The sequence below is a fragment of the Mastigoproctus giganteus genome, chromosome 10 (genome assembly GCF_048544385.1).
Source record: "Mastigoproctus giganteus isolate SK-2022 chromosome 10, ASM4854438v1, whole genome shotgun sequence".
NCBI lineage: Eukaryota > Metazoa > Arthropoda > Arachnida > Uropygi > Thelyphonidae > Mastigoproctus > Mastigoproctus giganteus.
In genome coordinates this window covers 44,349,563-44,371,734 of record NC_143584.1, presented here as the reverse complement: position 1 = coordinate 44,371,734, position 22,172 = coordinate 44,349,563, and the positions used below count along the sequence as shown (strand labels likewise).

Below are 22,172 nucleotides of genomic sequence, written 5' to 3'. Positions count from 1 at the left end.
GGTAACTTTATTTTTTATTTTCAGCTTCTTCAGAAAAGAAATGGAGATCTGGGTCGTAATCCAAGTGGGGATAGTGGAACGTTCAGTAAAGGACATGATAGCATCTTGTCTTCTGTGACAGCTCGCACTCATTTGTCTTCTGATTCAGGAGCAGAAAGTGATCTTCAAGCTCCCCCATCACCAGATACAGTACTTTCAGAGTGCAATTCTTCGAGTACCACACCAAAAACATTTACTAAATCTGATCTTCCTGTTGTTCAGGAAGGACATGACCATGACAGTAGAGATTCTGGACTGGAAAAGGAATTGAATAGTGAATCACCAACAATGGATGTAGATGGTAGTAATCACTATTCCAGATTTATGTCTTATCTCAATAATAACGACTTATATAAGAATCCATGTCAGGAAACTTCACTGCTACCTAGACAGCAAGCATATAGTAAATTTGGTATTACTTCTTATGTGGCAGTACCTGGCTGTAATGAGAACTTGGGCATAGATAGATCTCTTGCTAATAGTGAACCGTCTATTGTGGATATTCATGGTTCAGTGAAGGACAATGGTGAAGTTGCTTTACCAGTACTGCCTCCATACACACGCCATGGACTAGGTAGAAGCATTGGTGGAGAACTTAATAGGCCTCTTAACTCTCTTGATCAGCCATTAGGTTATTCTAAGTTTGGAACTATCCATACTGACATTCAAACTGATACAGACAAGATTTCACCATATTCACAGTATGGCCTACATGTAATAAATAGAAAAAATCCTTATGTAACTGCAAATTTTGCAACAGTAATGTTCAATAAAAATCCTTCTTTAGCTCCTGGGCAAACAATGAGAAGTGAGTTCTCTCCTAAAAAAGATCTGAATAGCATAATTTTACCAAGAGAGCAGCTACAAGGACTTAAAACTGATAGTATATGTAAAAATTCATTGGAAAAGCCTTTCCGTTGCTCTTCTGATTCACCAAATTTATATCAAGAGTCAAGTTCAGTGCCAGATAGTTGTGGGTATTCAAAATATGGAATTCATAATGAAGTGCCAGTGTCAAAAGGTTACATAAGTGTTCAGCAAGCTAAAAATTTAAGTCCAGAAAATAGTTTAAAGAATGAAAATACTGAAGTTAAAGCTCCATCAACTGGTTATTCTAAAGTTGATATTAATCCATCCAATCAGCCTCTGAAAGTGGGTCCAACATTAACAGGTGCCAAGCCAAAGAATTTAGGTTATGTTTCTCATATAGGAGTAGATAGGCCATGCATGTTTCCTGACAATAGCCAGAATAATGGCTATGTGCCATTTGAAGAGTTATCTAAATCTGTACTACCTTCAGATATATTGCCGCCCACTAAAGTTTTACACAATGGTTATGAGCCACAAATTCAGACTGAGACTCTTCAACCACAGGAAGAAAGTTTACCTGTTCCTGCTGCTAGCAGGCAGAGGAGGGGAAAACCATAAAATGCACAAAAATAAATCACTTTATAGATGTGAGTGTAGAAGAAACGTAAGCATCCAGTACCAGTAGCTGAAATTCCTGATTATATCACCTAGATGTGAACAGGCAGGAACTGAGCATGTGACAGTTCACTGTTCAAAAAAAAAGTTTGAAAACCAAAAGAGTATTTATCAGGTCTAGATTACTTTTTTGGTTCATTTGATTTTTAACAAACAAATATAATTTATATTTAAATAATAACTTTTTTAGACATGCTTGTCTTCCATGATTCAATATGGCATAATTTCCAGATCTGTACAATACATCAAGCGGTTAAGATTTACAATCTAAATCTGTACTACCTTCAGATATATTGCTGCCCACTAAAGTTTTACACAATTGGTTATGTGAGCCACAAATTCAGACTGAGGCTCTTCAACCACAGGAAGAAAGTTTACCTGTTCCTGCTGCTATCTATGTGTTATCTGTGTGCCATTCGAAGAGTTATCTAAATCTGTACTACCTTCAGATATATTGCCGCCCACTAAAGTTTTACACAATGGTTATGAGCCACAAATTCAGACTGAGGCTCTTCAACCACAGGAAGAAAGTTTACCTGTTCCTGCTGCTAGCAGGCAGGGGAGGGGAAAACCATAAAATGCACAAAAATAAATCATTTTATAGATGAGTGTAGAAGAAACATAAGCATCCAGTACCAGTAGCTGAAATTCCTGATTATATCACCTAGATGTGAACAGGCAGAAACTGAGCATGTGACAGTTCACTGTTCAAAAAAAAGTTTGAAAATCAAGAGTATTTATCGGGTCTAGATTACTTTTTTGGTTCATTTGATTTTTAACAAACAAATATAATTTATATTTAAATAATTATTTTTTTTAGACATGCTTGTCTTCCATGATTCAAAGCAGCCTGCCTTCTCTGTGTATTCCAGCTGAAGATAATGGAAGATGGAAAGATGATACGTGTTTTCCAGCCAGACAGAGACCTAATTCTTTATCAAGTGAATGTGTGGCCAATCTTTTACAATTGAAGAACCAGAATTGCAAAAGATTGCAGCCAAACTAAAATGCCAGAGCAATGGCTATATCTCTTTCAATGACGTTCTATCATCTAATAATGACACATCACATTGTAATGATAGCCAAGAAATTTCTGCAATTGGAAATGGGTATTCTTGAGATGAGTAAGACTTTGTATTCATCATGTTATGTGTCATTAAAGAGATGAATTAATGCTGTATAGATATGCTTAAATTTTAAGACAGAAAACAGTGCATCCTACCAGGCTGGAGGTCTTGTAAATCTTAACCGCTTGATATACTATACAAATCTGGAAATTATGCCATATTGAATCATGGAAGACAAGCATGTCTAAAAAAGTAATTATTTAAATATAAATTATATTTGTTTGTTAAAAATCAAATGAACCAAAAAAGTAATCTAGACCTGATAAATACTCTTGGTTTTCAAACTTTTTGTTGAACAGTGAACTGTCACATGCTCAGTTCCTGCCTGATTATATCTAGGTGATATAATCAGGAATTTCAGCTACTGGTACTGGATGCTTATGTTTCTTGTACACTCATCTATAAAGTGATTTATTTTTGTGCATTTTATGGTTTTCCCCTCCCCTCTTCAGTGCATTTAGACTCGTGTAGACTGCTGACTCTAAGAAAAACGTTGATAGTAAAAATATCTTAGCATCATGAAGAAAAATTCAAGTTTCAGTGCTTATGATGCTTGCATAACATATTCTGCAATCTGTGCCTTTGCTTGTTTATACAACCTATTAGAATTAGTTATTGACACAAATTTGTAAATAGTTTTAAATAACAGATATTGTTGTTGGTGTGTTTAGAGCAGCTGTTGAATGAATTGGTGCATTTCAGTAATATCACAGTTTAAATTAGTTGAAGTGCACTGCAAGAAAATGTAAAGCTTATCAGAACTGTCATTAAATAGTTGTAAAGTGTTATGTGTTGCATCATTTTCTGCATGTATTGTGTGTATGCCAAACATGCAAAAATGCTGTGCACACAAATCATGTATGTAATTTTAAAATACAGAAGTGTAAAATAGCAGTTAGCAAAACCTAAGGCAGCAAATTTTATGAGCTCAGTTTTGCCATATTAGTAATTTTTTTTAACTCTACATTATTGTAATTTTTAATCCCTTTTGTTTGTTGAACCTTTTCATTGTGTGCAAATTTTAAGAACAAATTTTTTTAGAAAATATTAATAACTTGTGCTATTTTGCCAAAAACAAAATATATGTTAACAGAATTTTACCAGAAATGGCTGTAATAATGCAATTTAAAATTAATTTATTAAGGTGTTTTTTTTTTTTTTTTTTTTTTTTTTTTATATTATATTTTGTTGATAAGTGTTGTTTGTCATTGTTCACATTTCACAATTTAGAAATATCATCTATTTCAAGTTTTGGAGAGCACATTAGGTCTCTCCTCCCATCCCTTTCCCAATCCCTTTGGATATTGGAGTTTTTATCATTTTTAAGTACAAAAAAAAATCAGGATACATCAAGTAGCAAATTTTGTATTTCTTGACTGAGAACTCTATCATGTTATTGTCCATAACATTGTTCATTGCTATATATCATATTGTTAGGTTAGGACATAAAAAAAAATATATTTTCTTGCACAACTGCAGATTGTTAAACTTTCACTCATCCAATATAGCATTGTTATTAGCATGTGCATGATTGTCAAAGCTGTGTCATGTATTCGTGAATTCACTAAAATAAAAATATGTTTTATAAAATTCAGATGAATTAAAACAACAGTTATATGCTGTGTTCTGTTAGTTTCTTATTTTATAAGAAAATTTAGCTTTAGATTACAAATTATAATTATAATTGTTCTCTAATGAGCTTAAATTTTGAAATACAACACTGCAGTCTTCTAGACAAAAAATCATGTAGATGTGAACTGCCTGATCTGTACAGATGTAAACATTTATTTAATTAGGCATGAGGTCAACAATTTTCACTAACACTTTATATGATAGGGATAACTGCTGCAAACTGCGAGGTGCTGCTACTGTATGCAGTCATGCTGTGATTAAATGTCCTGACCAAACAAAGAAAAATGCTAGAGAGAGAGAAAATAAATAATAATACAATTAAATAATAAAAATAGAATGAAATCAAAAGTAGTAATTGGTCTGGGAAGCACAACCACTTGGATCTTTACACAAATGAGTGTGCTGCCAATTGGTTAACGAGGGGTCATGCAAAGAATTTCAGCTAAGGATCATCCCTGTTAAAATAGTCAAATTTTTTTTTAACAAGGGCTCATGGAAGAACCCTCCAGTATATTCTCTCTGCTTGCACAGGATGGTACAACTTGCAGCCACAATAGGGCAAGACTCCAAATAGCTGCAAATTTAAAGGGAAATGTCAACCAGAAAATGAGAATACAAATTATTTTTACAATAGACTCAACTTTGTCATAAAAGCACTACACACAAAAAAATAAAGGAACAATAAGAGTTGCAAGTATGCATTAATATGATGTTTGGCCACCTTTTCTTTTAAAACAGCTTTTTAAGTCTTGAACTGTCTTGAGAGTAATGTTGGCCCATTCTTTATGGAGGAATGTTTGAAGCTCCTTGAGTGATGAAGGTAGAGGAAATCTACTTCTGGCTCACAGTGGCTCAATAACATATAAGTCTTGTGATTGTGCAGGCCATGGGAGATGTTTAGTGTCAATTTCCTCAAACCAATACTGGCACATCTGGCTGTGTACACTGAAGCATTATCATCTTGAAACATGCCATTGTGTGTGGGAAACTGTTTGCATCGTGGAATGAACATGGTCACTCAGAATATCAAGGTAATTAGTATCGTAATTTGCCCATTCAGGGTTGATACCAAGCTATTGCTGCCAAACCATTGTTGATACTCCTTGTTTGGTTGTTGGCACATGACAGTCAGAATGATGCATTTCATGTCACTTGACCAGCATAAACTCTTCCTGATGTTGAAAAAAAGTGAATGATGATTCTCCTGAAAATATGATATTGATATGTTTCCAATCATCACGCCACTGCATCCTCTTTCTAGTATTATCAGTAATGAGTGGCTTAGCAATAGTAACTGATCGCTCACTGAGGGTGATGGTAGATGGCTCTCTGTCTTCTAACTTCTACACTAATGCCGGTGTCCCCCCCCCCCAAGGTTCAGTTCTTTTCCTCTTGTATATTAATGAACTTCTTCCATTGACTGGAAATCCTATCCATAGTTTTGCCGATGATAGCACATTGCATTCCACTCTCCATTTTGAGAAACCTTGTCCTGCTCAATCAGCTTCAACTTCTCGAAAATCTGCTACCAATTCCTTAAATGCCGATCTTCAGCTAATTCTCCAGTGGGGCAAAGACAACTTAGTTGATTTCAACCCTTCTAAAACTCAGTCTTGTCTTGTATCTCGCAAAAAGGATTCTTCTGCTCCTATGCTTATGTTTAGTGACACTCCGGTTTCTAGGCAAAATGATATATCTCTTTTGGGGATTACAATGACTTCTAATCTCTCTTGGCACAAGCACATTACAAATATTGCTTCCTCTGCATCTAAAAAACTTGGTTTTCTCTTTCGCTCTCAGCGTTACTTTTCTTCCAAACAGCTGCTCACTCTGTATAAATCGCAAATTCACCCTGCCATGGAATATTGGTCCCACATCTGGGGTGGTGCCCCCAAAACGTCTCTCAGGCTTCTTGATTCCATTCAGAAGAGGGCAGTTAGGTTATTTAATGATTCATCTCTAAAAGAGTCTCTTCACTTGCTTTCTCATAGATGTACTGTTTCTGCTGCATGCCTCTTCTACAGATACTTCCATGGGCACTTTTCTTCTGAATTGGCTTCTATAATTCCCGCTCTCTCTTTCAAAACAGCCCAAACACGTGCCGCCACCAGCCAACATCCATTTACTGTCCAACTTCAAACCCACAGAACCAACTTTTCATCTTCCTCATTTATTCATTCAATCGCCGTTTCTGGAACAACCTTCCTTCATACGTATTTCCAAAAAATTACAATCTACAGAAGTTCAAGTCCAATGTCAACAAATATCTTCTTTCGTCTTCTCAACCTCCAACCCAAGTACGGTACTAAGTATTGTAGGTTCTAATACCTCTCGTGTTTGGGGTTCACATAAAAAAAAAAAAACTGTATCATAAATTTCAGCCTTATGAACTCTTGCAACTGTTTTATCAAAACTGGATTGCTGAGACTCACTAAGTTCTGCAGTTACTTTTGAGGCAGTAGTTTGTTTTCAGGCTTCATCGTTTTTGATTGTGTAGGGATCTTTTTCAGCTTCAAATGTCTGTCACAATTTGTCCTATCAGATTTTTTTTCATACTTGGCAAATGCAAACATCGCTTTTGATACAGTTGCTCTGAATACATTAAACCAGTGCTTCTCAACCTGTGTGCCGCAGAAAGTGAAAATAAAAAAAATTAATAAATTCAAGTTTGATAATAAAAATTAATTCAAATAAAAAATTTGTTTATTTATGCTGCACAGATCCCAGCCTGTTCCAGCAGTCAAGTGATGTCACATTTTGAATCCTAGTACTAGATCTGTTCATCTTTAATCCTTTATTCACCTTTTGATTCCTTGTAGTATATCTGTTCACCTTTATTCAGCCATTCTTATCATGACATAGTGTAAAAAAATTATGGAGGTCCTAAAGTCTTGTCTGTCCAACTGCCGTTCTTGTCATTTGAGAAACTCTCCCAGGCACCCTGCAGTTGTATAAGTGCAACTTGTAAGCAACATAGAAATTTCCTTTGTGTTTTAAAAGTACTTTTTGTGTTTTTATATCTCTAAAACATCATATTCAGTTAATTTGTATAGAACAGGTATTTTCAATTAAATGTATGAGTACATCCTAGAAGTAACTTAATTTTTTGAAAATTATTAGCGTTGGATAAATTTTTAGTGAAAGAAAATCAGAAGAGGCAACTTGATAACAACGAGCTTGGAGAAAATGACATACAAACAACCATCAATATCAAAAAAAATATGTTGTCGTAAATATGATTATATAGTGATGGGATTTTCTATACTGGCAACCAAGATTGTCCTCAACCTTTGTGTGGTTTCAAATTGTTAAATGAAGCAATGGTGCTGAGTAAATTGCAGCATCATTTTTCTACATAACACGGGAGTTTATCGTCCAAAATGAGTATTTTAAAAGACTGCAGGCCTCTATTAGACAGCGGCGTATAGAATTTTATAATATGGCTAAAATATCTGAAAAAGCTCAAGAAGCCAGCTATTTAATAGCCAAACTTGTAGCAAAAAAAAAAAAAAAAAAAAAATCTCACCTGATTGCAGAAAGTCTGCTTTTAATAGCATGTTGGGTAATTGCAAAAAGTATTTCAGGAGAGAAAGCTGGAAAAAAAAAAAAACTACCACTTTCGAATGGCACAATTAGCAGGCATATAAAAGAAGTGTCCGATGATATTAAAGAACAAGTTGTTCAACATAATAATTTTGGGCACCTGTTTGCATTGCAAGTACAGTAGATAATTCTACAGATATTAACAGTAAATCCCAATTAATAGCATTTGTCAGGTTTATCGAAAAGGACACAATTATTAATTTTTTTTTGTTGTAAAGAACTTGCCGAAAGAACAAACAGCCAAGATATTTTCGAAGTAATGCATAATTATTTACAAAAGTGTGGCATATTATGGAAGTTGTGTTGACATTTGTAGCTACAGTGCTCCCACGACGACGAGAGCACTAAAAAGATTTGTAAACTTAGTAAAACGACACAATTCAAATATTACTACAAAATGTTTTAGACATAGTAGCAGAGACAGTTGTACCTGATTTAAAACTTGTACTTGATCAAGCGGTTAAGATGGTCAATTATATCAAAACTAAACCACAAAAAATACGCATTTTGGGAAAATTGAGAGGAACTGGAGTCTGATCATTTTTAATGCATACTGAGGTTTGGTGGCTATCAAAGGGAAATGTACTTATCCACATGTACGAGTTGCATGAGGAAATGGTCATTTTTTTTCAGTGGAGCAATCAAAATTTTGTGATTATTTAAGTGATGAAATTTGGTGCTGCAAATTAGCTTTTCTAGCTGATTTATTCATGCAGCTAAATAAATTAAATATCAGTATGCAAGGCTCAGAGGAAAATTTACTCACTTCTACTGACAAGTTGTTCACCTTTTAAGAAAAATTGGGTATATGGAAAAGATATGTAAATGAAAAACTTTAGAAATGTTTCCCTTGACTGCCAAAATGAATTATACTAAAATAATGAATGTAATAAGCAAAACATCAGAGCTGTTAAAGACAAAAATTGAGTATTACTTCCCATCTGTTGATGCCAAAAAATGTTTGTGGGTAAGAGACCCACTTGCAACAAGAAATCTTCCAACGTTAGAATGTAATTTGGAAGAGGAAGAAGAATTGGCTGAGATCTGTAGCGACCAGTCATTGGGAATTCACTTTAATACTGCTAATATTAGCAAATGTTAGATCAAAATTCAAAATGAATACCAAAAATGTCTGAAAAAATACAATTAAAAAAATTTTATTGCAATTTTCCACTACCTACTTGTGTGAAACAGTTTTCCGCTTTAAACGATATTAAACAAACAAAAAAAAAAAAAGGAGAGAGAGAGAGAGAGAGAGAGACTAAAGACTAGATCTACAGTATTAAAAAACTGTGCTTCCCATCAAACCCAATCATCTCACTTATTGAAATGTTATAATTGTATATTTGTTTGTTTTTATATAATTGTGTTAATTTTTTTACATATTTTCTTTTAAATTTCATGCAATTCATTTATGTTAAAAAAAAAACATTTTTAAAACAAATAATGAATATATTATTAAATATGCCCAACAGAAATAACTTTCAGTTTGTGAATATATATATATAATGTTTATTTTTGTTTTATTTTATTGTAGTTGGTTTACATCTCTGTTGGTGATATTTCACATAAATTTGGACTTGGTGCCCGTCAGAGGGGACACCGTTAAATTTCTATTTGATTGGCATTCAAAATTTAATTGATTATTATTTTATTATCTTTGTATTTAGATTTTCTAAATTATCTTGGAGAGTTTCTGCTGCAATACTTTTACTCTTGTTACCTTTCTCTTCCCTCCCTGTTGGTTTGATCGTTACGTTTAATTTTGACTATTTTCCCTCTTCTGTCTTGCCATGCTGTTGGCATTATTTTTATTTTTTTAATCATTATTCTAATTTATTTTTTATATTTCAAGCATCATGTAGAGGAATATGCTTTTTGCTGCCTCTGATGTTTGCTTTACCTTTTATTTTTTATTATAGAAGATTCAGTTTTCAACTATTTTAAACATTATTCAAATATATATATATTACAAATATATATTATATGAGTATAATGGTGATTGTAGTGTGCCACAAAATTTTAGCATCTTTAAAATTATCTGCAAACAACGAAAAGGTTGAGAAACGCTGCATTAAACAAATCTGCAGTTTTAGTCTCTGATGCCCCTACAGAACAAGCACCAACAATTTAACCTCTTTGGAACTTGGACAGGTCCTTAATTTTCTTCATGTATCTTTTTATATCACCTCTAAATAAACACCAGCTTTTATCATCTTCTCTTCATGCAGGAAACAGGAAAAAAAGATCACTGCATGTTCGTGAATACATCATCCAGCCATTACAAAATCAACTTTTATGTCAGAGTTTTCTATAATTTTGCCCACCCCCTTCGATACACACACACCTCACTCTTTCATCACACTTTAAGCCTGTTTTAATTAACTCATTTCAATGGCACAACTAAAGCAACTAAAAGCCAGAACAAATAATGTACCTATTCTCTTTGGACAAGTAAAACTACACAAACCCAGACCCCCCCCAATTGGCCTATAGTATCATACAAAAATTCTGCTTTTTCCGCTTGGTGACACATTTATATTGGATTATAAAACCTTTTCAGCAGGTATTAAAATATAGTATAAAGAATTATGATACCTTATATACGACTAAAATTGGGGGAGGAGTTAAATTATTTTCCCTTGACGTAGTTTTATTATACACTGATGTTAATGTGATATAGGCACTGGATGTAATTTGGGATTTATTAAATAATAACACTATTAGTATAGGGTGTCCACTGAAAGACTGAAGGGTGTGAAAAAGTCATAACTTGTTCACTTTTAATCTTTTTTATTTTCTTTTTTTACAGGTTATAGAGCATCCCTTGGAGATTAAAATGACTACGTATGATGTCCAGCAACAAGTAAAACTCAGGTTTTTCTATTCCAGTGAAAGATCAATTATTGAAACTCAGAGAAAATACCGGCAACATTTTAAAGTCCTGGCGCTAACATGATTCGGAACCTAATCGCCCTGTTAGAAAGAACTGGATCAGTCGGCGATCTTCCGTGAAGAGGTCCTAGGCGCACTGTGCGCACTGACGCAGCAGTGGAAGCTGTACGTCAGAGTGTCCTTGAGGTCCATCTGCCTCTACCCGAGGAGAAACTTAGATTATGAACTTAAAAATTTTTTTTTTTTTTTTTTACTTTACTTCTCTTTTCAAAAATATGTTTTGTCTTCTTATTTCTTAGCTATCTTTTTATTTATCAGGTCCACTTTACAGATTTTGTGTTTTAAATGATTTAGGTGGAGATGGGCATTTGCCTGGGAACCACCCTGAACCAGTATACACACACACACACACACATGCCTCTACCCGCTAAATACCCTGACCAGTGTAGTCACGCAAATAGTGAGCTCCGTGGGAAAAAAAAGTTATTTTTATTGGGAAAAATATCGAATTTCTGATCACAGATGGTGTTGGAAGAAAGAGGAAATTGGACTGGATGTACAGGTGACCTTTTGTGACTTTTTGTAAAATATTTTTAGAGATGAACGTTTTTAAGAAATTTTCCCATGTAAACTAGCACAGCAATATGCTGGCAGCTGTTATTTGTTTGTTTGTTATTTGGTTTTTAGGAGCATTAGCAACTAAGGCCATATTGCTCCAGGGATATGTGGTGGTCATTCCCTGACCTTTCCACATCCTCCATATTTGGTGGTGACGGGCTCAAACCCCGATCTAATCAAGAAGCGTGTGCTATACACTGCTGCTCCTGGCTACGGAGGTGCCATGCTGGCAGCATATGTTTACAATAATCGTTTGATTAGAGCGGACCAAACTTTGGGAAGCCCTGAAAACCTACAAAATAATCTTTATTGCCCTCATAAGATTGTTTAGTTATACCCATAAAAATATTTTTTCATAGTCTAGAGATATTTTATGTTCTTTTCTCGCATTCCCGATCCCTTATTATCGTAAAACCCATATTGGCCGCCATCTTGGATTGGTAACGAGTGAATTGGTTCAAAGCTGTTTAATATCGCATGCTAGGTGAAAATAATTGCGAACTAAGACTGGTACCGAATATATAGAGATGCAGGAATACTTGCATAAGCCGCTTGTTCGGTATAATATGAAATATTTACAGAAATTAGAGAAGCCCTGAGGGTACATGGTCGTAACTGAAGTCTAGTGCTGTCCAAACCACAAAAACGAGAGTTTCAGCAAACTTTTTAAGGGGGAAAATTTCATCGGATCTTGATTCTAGAAATATTAAAAAAAGGATGGCTCCCTATATTAAAGGAACCACTCGGAAAAGCTTTAAGATAAATTCTGGAGGTTTTATCAGTGTCTAAATATGCGCCACAATTTAAAGCCTCTCCAACCCTTAAACTCTAAATTTGAACATTAAACACCAGTATGTATAGCAGGTATTGTTCACTAGTATATTACAGCCACAAACTGATAAAAGGATTGCCAACCCCTATAATCTGCACATCCGATTATCCGGAACCTTTGCTGATATGGATAGCAGAAATGTAAAAATGGAAAGAAACAGCCAAAAGGGCAGGACGACGAGATAACCACCCCAGAACAACAGGAAGACACAGAAGATGCCTTTCCAGGGACGACCCCCCCCCCAAATGCAAAGCAAGCATAAAAACAAAAAGCTGTTAGCAGCGAAAATAGAGCGGGGGAACACGCTCCCAAACTGAGAATAAGGACACTCAGGAAGATGTCAATGCAAACAACGAAACAAACAATGAAAAGCAGCAGGAAACTCCCCCCCCCCCATGGATCCTCCATACTGGTGGGCACTGTCTATGAAAAGTCACTGGCACTCAGGAGTAACCAAAATCAGGGAAAACAAACTCGGAGAGCGGGCCCCAAAAAAGGAAGCAACCTCTTTTGATGACACCCAACTTGGTTGTGCTTAGACCTGTGGCCACAGATGACCCCCCAGGAAAAGAGAACTAGTGAAGAAATAAAGATAACTGTGATGAAGGAGCTAAAGGATGACCTCAAAGCTACTAAGATAAAGTCCATCTGGAAAACAAGGAATGTAGGACTCGTTATTGAAATGGAGGGAAACGAAGACATAAGATGATAATGGATAACCCAAAAATTTCCACCTTGGGTTTGACTGCAGAATTGGCAAAAAAGAGAGGACCTGCTATAATTGTCTTTGACATAGACAAGGACCTAACCCCGGAACAGTTAGCCACAGAGATCATAAACAGAAATCTGAGACAGACTCCCCCACAACTACAGGAACAGCGAACCTTGGTGCAGCCCAGGTACTCCATCAGATCTAGGGCAGGACCAAACAGAAACGGTTCTAGAGCTGGCCCCGACTGGCAGCAAGTAAAGAATCAAGAGAGAATCTACATTGAATGGGGATCACACCGATTCCGGGGGAGCATATGGCAATCCCGAAATGCTTCCGGTGTTGTAAATACGGCCACACAACCCATACATGTACACAAACAGAATCAACCTGCGGTCACCGCTCTGGCAGGGGACATGAATATAAAACATGTCCAAACAAGGAGCAAGATCCAATCTGTACAAACTGTAAGGCTGGGAAAATGGACCATTCGCATTCTATCAGAGACCCAAACTGTCCAGTTTATCTTAAAGTAAAAGGGCTGTACCAGTCACGAACCAACTATGGAGAGATGCCCTAAAGAGTACAAGGCGCCTCCGTAGCCAGGTGGGCAGGAGCAGCAGTGCGTAGCGCACGCTTCTTGATTAGACCAGGGTTCAAGCCCGTGACCACCAAATACGGAGGATGCGCAAAGGTCAGGGAATGACCACCACATATTCCCGGAGCAATATGGCCTTAGTTGCTAATGCTCCTAAAAACCAAATAACAAACATAAAGAGTACAACAGATCCAAAATTGCAATAATACAGCATAACGTGCAGAGAGCTAGAGCAGTGGGCCGGAAATTTAGGGTCATAGCGGATGAGGAAGCAGCTGATGTCCTACTACTACAGGAACCAGATACCCACTTAAAACACGTGTGCAGATATCCTGCAGCATACAAAATAGTCCATGATGAGAGTGACCCCTTGGGCTGTGGTTGTGGTCCGCAATCCCAATTATACTGTGACTAAAGTAACAGCTTTGGGCGGCGTGTGCCCACATCTTAACACCTTTGGGCCAAATCTATGCTGTGGCCCTTTACAGCAGGCCGGGTAAGGACATCGCACCCATCCCCAGGTACTTGCAGGCCTTGACCAACATGCTCCCTGATCAAAGGATCATAATTGGGGCAAGTGTAAACTGCCGCTCCCCAGCCTGGCACAGTCTGACCGCAGACAGGAGAAGTACCAGAAATGGACAGATTTTAGAGGACTTTCTCTAGAACGCCCAGTTCACTATCCTGAACAGACCACACGAGATGCCTACATTTTGCAATACCCTGTGGGAGGCGACTATTGATGTCACGTCCATGGGAAACCTTGCAGGGTACTTTGAGGATTGGATCGTCAGAGACTCGTGGACAACTTCCGACCACAGGGTCATTACCTGCCAAATCAGAAGATCATTAAACAGGCTACTGATACCTAAAACTCCAAAGCCAGCTTAAGTACCGGGGGTGATATTAGATTGCAATCTTTCCTTCAAGCAGCATCTAAGAACAAAGATTAGGAAATACTCTGCACTGTTAACCCGCGTGGTCTGTCATGACTGGGGACTTAAACGTCGCATACTCTCCTTATATTATAAAACGACATTCCTACCAGCTATAACATATGCCTCTGTGGTTTGGTATCACAAGGCATCAACCGCCGTAAATAGACGCATAATCGACTCAATCCATGGAACTATCCTGTTAACCATTACCAGAGCCTGCAGCACCACTAGCACTGTTGCCCTACATGTCTTGTCCGAAGCCGTTCCCCTTGACCTGGTCATCATATGCACTGGAATAGCCTATTATATAACCAAAGGAATGCCTTGCACCCACCTAGACTACACAGTGGATAACAGTGCAACCCCCAAGACTGAAAAGAACAGGCTGCAAAATACTAAAACAAACCTGGCAATACCGCTGGACAAACACAACAAAAGGGAATATCACCAAAAAGTTCATCCCGGACATAGACAGAGTATACCCCATTCTCCCAACCTGGCTGCAACCCGGGTCCTCCACTATTCCCAATGCAAAGCTTACAGCATTGAGAATAGTGGAGGACCCATTGTACTTGCGGTGAACAAGAAAGCTGGATGCACATTATGTTTGAGTGTGAGCAATACGAAGAACTTAGATGCAGAATAATAACTAGAGTTCACTATCTACCATGTGATTTTGAGTCACATTTACTAGATACACAAGAGGAATATTTAGCCTTAACTGATTTTTTCCAGGGATTATTTACCAGGCGCCAAACACTAACTGCCATATACAGAAGACCTTAACGGAATGAAACAAAACAAACCTGCAAATAGCAGCGAGACGACACAGAAGCCGACTATACAGACCTTGGACTGACTACAAAATGCACTGGAAAAAGACAGGTAACAATATATTGTCTAACCACAAAAGCCATGATTACCGCCAATGGAAGCGAAAAACACCTTTAAATAGTCGTGACATCAGAACAAAGGGACACTGCCCCAAGACCTTGCTGCATAGACCCACTACATAATGACAAAAGGTAGTATAAGGACTAGCAAACATCACGAAAGGGATAAAACCCCATAATGACCAGAAAATAGGACCCAGACCACAAGCAGTCTGGAAGGATGATATCCCAGATTTAATTCCTTATTACTGTTCCACCTAGATGAGACTCAATGGCCAGCTTTTTAGGGCCTGCAAACTGATGGAGACAACATACGGTGGCACTCTCCCGCCGGGACAGCCTATTGGTGATCCAAATCTGCACTCTCTTGAGCAGATCTTTCTTTCCAAACTCCTGGGGAGGGGGAAGGAGAGGCTTGCCTCTCCACGTCTCCCCAATTTTCTCACTCTGGTGGGGCACAGGCATGCCTCACTACCTGCAGGGGCCATCTACACTGTCAGCCCCTTATTTCCAGTTTATTCCCCCCAGTCTTCATCCTCCCCCAAACTTTTGTCTTGCACAGCGTTTAGCCCTACATGTCAAAATTAAGAGATCAAAATTCTTGCCCGAATCTATTTGGTTTTTAAAACTCACTTTCACCGCACAGTCCCACATTGCTTACTACTAATACTAACTTTTTGAGTATTACTAATTTCAACCTCTTTTTTTTTTTTTTTTTTTTTTTTTTTTTGGTCCTAGCCACTGAAATCTAAGCAAAGTAAGTGGCAGGACCCGCCAGAGTCAAATATTGGTAACATCTGGCCGGCCTCCCTGTGGCAGGTATTGGTAACGCCGGGTTTCACTAGGGGCCCGGCGGCTAACAGGCCAGACGAACAATGGGCACAACAAACTACATAGTACATACCCCACACACTTTTAAATCTCTGGATTATCTGATACAGAGAACATGCGGAGATGGGAAAAATCCCAGGTGCCGTCAGACCCCAAACATATCACTGAAGCAATATGGCCTTAGTTGCTAATGCTCCTAAAAACCAAATAACGAACAAACCGCCGTCGCTCTGCTCAACTCCGCATCGCCAGAATATCACTTCAGAAGATTCTGAAAGGGTGGTCAGTCTTTCAGTGGCCACATTTTAATCTCCAAGGGATGCTCTATAATCTGTAAAAAAAGAAAATAAAAAAGATTAAAAATGAACAAGTTATGACTTTTTCAAACCCTTCAGTCTTCAAGTAGCCACCCTATGTTAACAGTACGAAGTTGCCCAAAAAATAGATATTTGAGCTAATTAAGTTACTGGTTGAAGCTAATTATATTTTATTTGAAAGTAAGATTTATAGACAGATTTTCGGTTTTCCTATGGGTTTAAACTAGGGCTTGCAAACCGGTTTTATAAACCGGTTAAAACCGAAACCGAGCTTCTTAAACCTGATTCGAATATTTTTTTAGTTAGCCCTCGAATATAGTTTTTTGTTACGCACATTTTCTTTTGTTTGTTTGTTTGTTATAAATTCCTATTCCGGTGTTACAAATTCCTACTAATTAATATTTATTGCTCTTAATATGTCTAAGATGAAATCAAATGTATGGAATTATTTTGCTCGAAAAAGCAAATATGAAGCACAATGTTCGAAATGTCAGAAGATAATGAAGTCGTCTGGAGGATCTACATCATCTTTGATGTTGCATTTAAAGAAAATGCATCAAATTGACATTAAACAAGATAACAGTGAACCTCCCGTAAAAATGGTAATGTTAGAAAACTTTATCGTTAAAAAATCCATGGAAGAAGCGATTTCAAAATTAGCCGCTTTAGATGGATTTTCTTTTAATTCAATTGGCAAGAGTGAGTTTATACAATCAAGCCTTCACCTTCAGAGAAATAAATATGATAAATTACCACTAGCCTCAGTGAATGGAATTAAAAATATGGTTCTGAATTATTATAAAACTAAGAAAGAAGAACTCATTCAGCATTTCAAAAATTCATTGGTTTTGGGTGCACGGTATTCATTGACTCTAGACGAATATACGTCTATACAAAATAAAAGGTATATGAATATAAATGTGCATTCAAAAGACAATCATTGGTCGTTAGGTCTTATTGAGATTAATGGTTCACTTGATAGCAGAAGAACTGAGCAAATTGTGAATGGACACTTGAAGGAATTTGGTTTGAACTTGGATGAGGATATTGTTGATTGCACCACCGATGGAGCAGCAATGATGATTAAGTTTGGCAAGTCATCATCAACAATGTATAGCCCATTGTATACATCTGTCAGTTATAGATATACTTTATGAAAAAGCAATCAATTATGGTACCACAGTCTCTGAGTCTCCCAATGACAATGAAGAAAATGAAAATAATGAAGAAAGTAGTGATGATGAAGAAGTTGAAGAAAGACAGCAAGGCATGCTTTATCAAATCGACTTTACCGATGAGCTCATTTATTTCTTCAATCCAATGGCCAATATTGCACAACTATTAACAAAGTCAGAAAAATTTGCAAGATTTTTCGAAAATCGCCTACCAAAAATGATATATTACAAAATTTTGTTAAAGCAAAATTTAATGGGAAAGAATATAAACTTATATTAGATTGCAAGACTAGATGGGATAGCACATTCTATATGATTGAGAGATTTTTGAAATTGAAAAATTACATTCCAAATGCTCTATGTGCAGTACTGTCAACTGAAGCTGTCTGACGATGACTGGAAAACACTTGAATTGCTACGTGAAACTTTGCGACCAGTTGAAATGATTCTGAAGGCTATAACCTCAGAAGATACAGACTTACTTAAAGCAGTCTCTTCAATAGAATTTCTGCTTGCTAAGCTTGATACAGCAGAAAACCCATTTGCTTTAAAGTTTCACCAAAGCCTTTTGCGGCGTTACAATGCAAGACGAAATTGCCAAACTGGCTTTGCTGAGCTATCTTTCCTAAAAGTTTAGGAAAGAAGATTCAGGTTCAAGAACTTTTGATTTTCCAAGTAAGCAAGTTTTGATTTATCAGAGATTATTTGCAAGACATTCCGAAGGAGTCTTAGCGTTGAATGAAGAAACTGAAAATAAACGAACTGTTCTTTTAGAAGAAAACAAAGGCTCGTCTAGTGCCGATGTTGGAGATACACTCATGCGAGAGTATGATAGTGTAATAAAGAGATTAACTGAAGAGCCTTCAAAATATCCGAGTGAATTGGAAATCAGCAAAGAATTTAAACTTTTGGAGGCAACTAGCAGTAGAAGTGAAAAGATGGAGAAAGTTTATAGAGCACTGCTGACCATTAAACCAACAAGTGTCCAATCTGAGAGAGTGTTTTCGATCACTGGTCTCTTTAACACAAAAATAAGGTCAAGTCTATCAGGAAAAATGCTTAATATACTGTGTTTTTAAAGGATCATTTTCAGAAAAAAGCTGAGCAATAAATAGTAAAGTAATTTCCCTAAGCTGTTTTTTTCACATTATTTTTATTTATTTATTATTATTATTATAGGATATATTATTTTTTTTTTGTTTACTATACGAGAAGATAGTTTTTATTCAAAGGATTTGAATACAATTTGTAATTTTGTATAATCTCAAGCTGGTTACCTTTTTGGAGCATTTTAATTTTTTTATTTTTTTTACTATAAGAGGTGATAGATTTTGTTTAAAAGATTTGATTACGATTTGTACAATCTACCCAAGATAAAATAAATACTTGTGTTATATAAGCTTTTAATTATTTACCCTAAGTCTGAGAAAATCGGTTTTAAACCCGGTTTTAAGAGTAAACTTCGGTTAAACTCGGTTTTGAAATTTCTCGGTTTTATGCAAGCCCTAGTTTAAACTTCAGCGGCCTAATATCGGAGTAGTATTTAGATCGATTGGAAAATATACATTTAACAGTTTTTACCAAAAATCATATTTTATGGAAGATACCTCGACGACATCCTCATTATAACGGATAATGACACTACAAATGAAATTTTGCAAACTTTTAATAATATGCACATTAGGTTAAAATTTATTCTGGAGATAGAACAAGAAGAAACAAAGTCCATAAAACTTTACACTTAAGAGGGAGGGCGGAAATATTAATTTCAGTATTTATCGTAAGCCCACGAATACGGGGATGTTCTTACACTATAGTAGCTATCACCCATACTCATATAAAAGGTCAATCATGCTAAACCAGTTCTTAAATGCATTCAAATATTCTTCCACACGTGCCCTACAGATAGAAATAGAACTGACGAATAGGTTCCTGAATAGAGGTTACCCGATTACCTCTATCAATAGCATTAAATTAGAAGCGGAAGACAAAATAATAACAAATATAATGACAGTATTAGTAAAAAATATTTTATTTCAATGCCGTATGTTGAGCACTGGTATAGACAAATTATTAACCTCTTTAGAGATACAGAAATGTAAATTAGCAAAACCGGTCAGTAATTATATGCTACGCTCAAAAATGACTGTACCATCTACTTCCGGACAAACACATGACCTCATCTACCACATTTCTTGTAAGGATTGCGATTCGTCTTACATGGGATCTACCATCTGTATTTTAAACTCGAGGGTTAAGCAACATGAAGCATCAGTTCTTGCATCACGTGCGAACGCATTGAAACTAGTATTCCATGTGATATATGAAAACCACACATTCCTGTTTAATGAAGCCAAAAATTTTTAAGTATTCACCATCGTCGTCCATTTCTCATATCTGATTCGTGGACTTGCGAATGCATGCGAGCCAAAGACTAATCTCCTATTTATAAGATTCCCAACCTGTTTCGTTAGTTTCATTCCATCCTCTGAACACGACAATAGTCAAAGTTTTAGTCCGCTTAAGGGAGGAATCCTTTAATTTCTTTGTTTTATCGCATTTTATTCGTATTCCAGTGAGGAATTTTTAATTGCATGGTTTTATCGTACTTTTATCTTATTTTAATAGTATTTTATTTGTATTCCATTTTCGGGTTTATGACAAAATGTCTTCCTTCACTAGAGGTTGCATATGGGGGTTTAATATTTCTGGGGTTGGGGTGGGGTTCTCCGCTGTGATCCTGGGGTGTTGGACTGTCCGCGTGTCAATAGTGAGGAATACATTATGAGTTAAATTATTTTAATTATGTAATTTTGTTTTAAGTATCATTTCGTAATTTATTCGTATAAGGAGATTTGGGAAAGAAGAAATCCTACGGACTGAATAAAAAGTAACTCCTTGTTTATTTCCAAAATAATTAACTCGTAAAAATCAACAAAAGACCAAAGAAAAGTGTAAATATTTAATGTAATCCTGCTAGTGCAATATAGTATAATATAGAGAAATTGTTTATTGCAACTGTAGATAAATAAGTAAAGTTGCAACTCCCCGTCACGGCCAAAGTTCAGAATATGTGCTAAAATGTTGAAATCAATCCTCTGGTGTCATATTTTCTAATTAATCCAATAACCTCTAAAAGCCGAAACTCGCAGTCTATCTGTCAAAAGAAGTGCTTTCTTTGATTTTCCCACTTTAAATTTCAGAAATTTCTATTAATTATCCCTCAATCAGAAGTATGCATATTTATGCCATTTCTAATTATTTCTTGGGGGGGGGGAAGGGAGGTGGATGTTGTCCTCTAATTGAATGCACTACGACTTGTGCTCTGCTGTGCAGCTGCACTGTACACTGCAAGCGTGATATGGGGTGGGGGGTACACACACACAACAGTTTCTTGCCACAAGAAATAATCCAAAGAATCGCAACGATTGTTTTTGAAAGATAAAACCCCTTCCTTTCTTAAATATGTATTGCATCTACTAACGAAAATTCAAGGCAATAAATACATTGAAAGCTGCATTGTAAATTTTAAACATGCACTATTTATTTCGTTTAAATTACCAAAGTCGTTTTCAACTGACCAGATGTTTTGTTTGGGAAAGTTCTTTGCAGTAAAATCAAATAGTAGCAACCCTTTATTGTGCCGGAGGTAATTCGTTACAGTATGGAAATGGAAACTGTTTCTGCTCCTATAGATAGAAGTACTTGCCAATATTGCGAAAGGAGATCAACTGGAGAGCATTCACTGTGTGAAACAACCCTTTTTCAAGTTATATGTCCTACAGTAAAACAAAAGAGGAGTATGGTAAATCTATTTTTCAATATGATATATCTTTTATTGCAAATTTCAAAGAACAATCCGTCTTTCGTATCGTTATTTTTATTGTTAAAAAACAATAAAATATTTTGTAACAATATACATTTAAAAAAACAAACCGTTATTCATATGCATGCTTTTTATTTTGCACTGAATGAAGACGAGAGAAAATGGAAGGGTAAAAGAATATTGACACTATCAAAGAAAAGCGTTTAACATGGTATGGGCATGTAAAACGGATGCAAAAAACAGAATGCAAAGGCTATCCTGGAATGGATACCTCCTGGAAGGAGAAGGGGCAGACTTGGAGGACATGGATGTAATACAGGAATGCACGACAGCCCGAGGTTCAAGTGACCAAGGTACCTTGAGCCCTACTTTATAGTGGAAAAACATTCCTTCCTACCAAAAAAAAAAAAAACTAGTAGGCTGAGGAACCCCATTGCAAACGGAAACACTGAAGAAGAAGGCAAGATGCGTGCGAAGTTTCTTCGACTCCAGTTTTCGAAGTTGATAATGTAGCTGTCAGTAGAAATATTTTCCTTAAGTTTCGTTAGAAGGCCAAATATACATCCAGAAAACATGCCGTACCGATAGTTTCCCAGAAATTAGTTAAAAAAAGAAAAAGCGAACTTTTTCTTTTTTTAACTAATGAATTCTATA

General features: G+C 36.3%; 1 protein-coding gene across 2 annotated transcripts in view; it reads left to right on the top strand.

Annotated features, from left to right (window-relative positions):
* Positions 1-2,909, top strand: part of LOC150079006 (cytokine receptor-like) — a 453,754-nt gene extending 450,845 nt beyond the window's left edge. For both annotated transcript variants that reach the window (XM_090383341.1, XM_090383340.1), the window contains exon 18: positions 25-2,909. In XM_090383341.1, coding sequence (XP_090239467.1) covers positions 25-1,467 — 1,443 coding nt within the window. In that variant the 3' untranslated portion in view covers positions 1,468-2,909. The remainder of the gene's footprint in view (positions 1-24) is intronic.
* Positions 2,910-22,172: the final 19,263 nt, after the last annotated feature.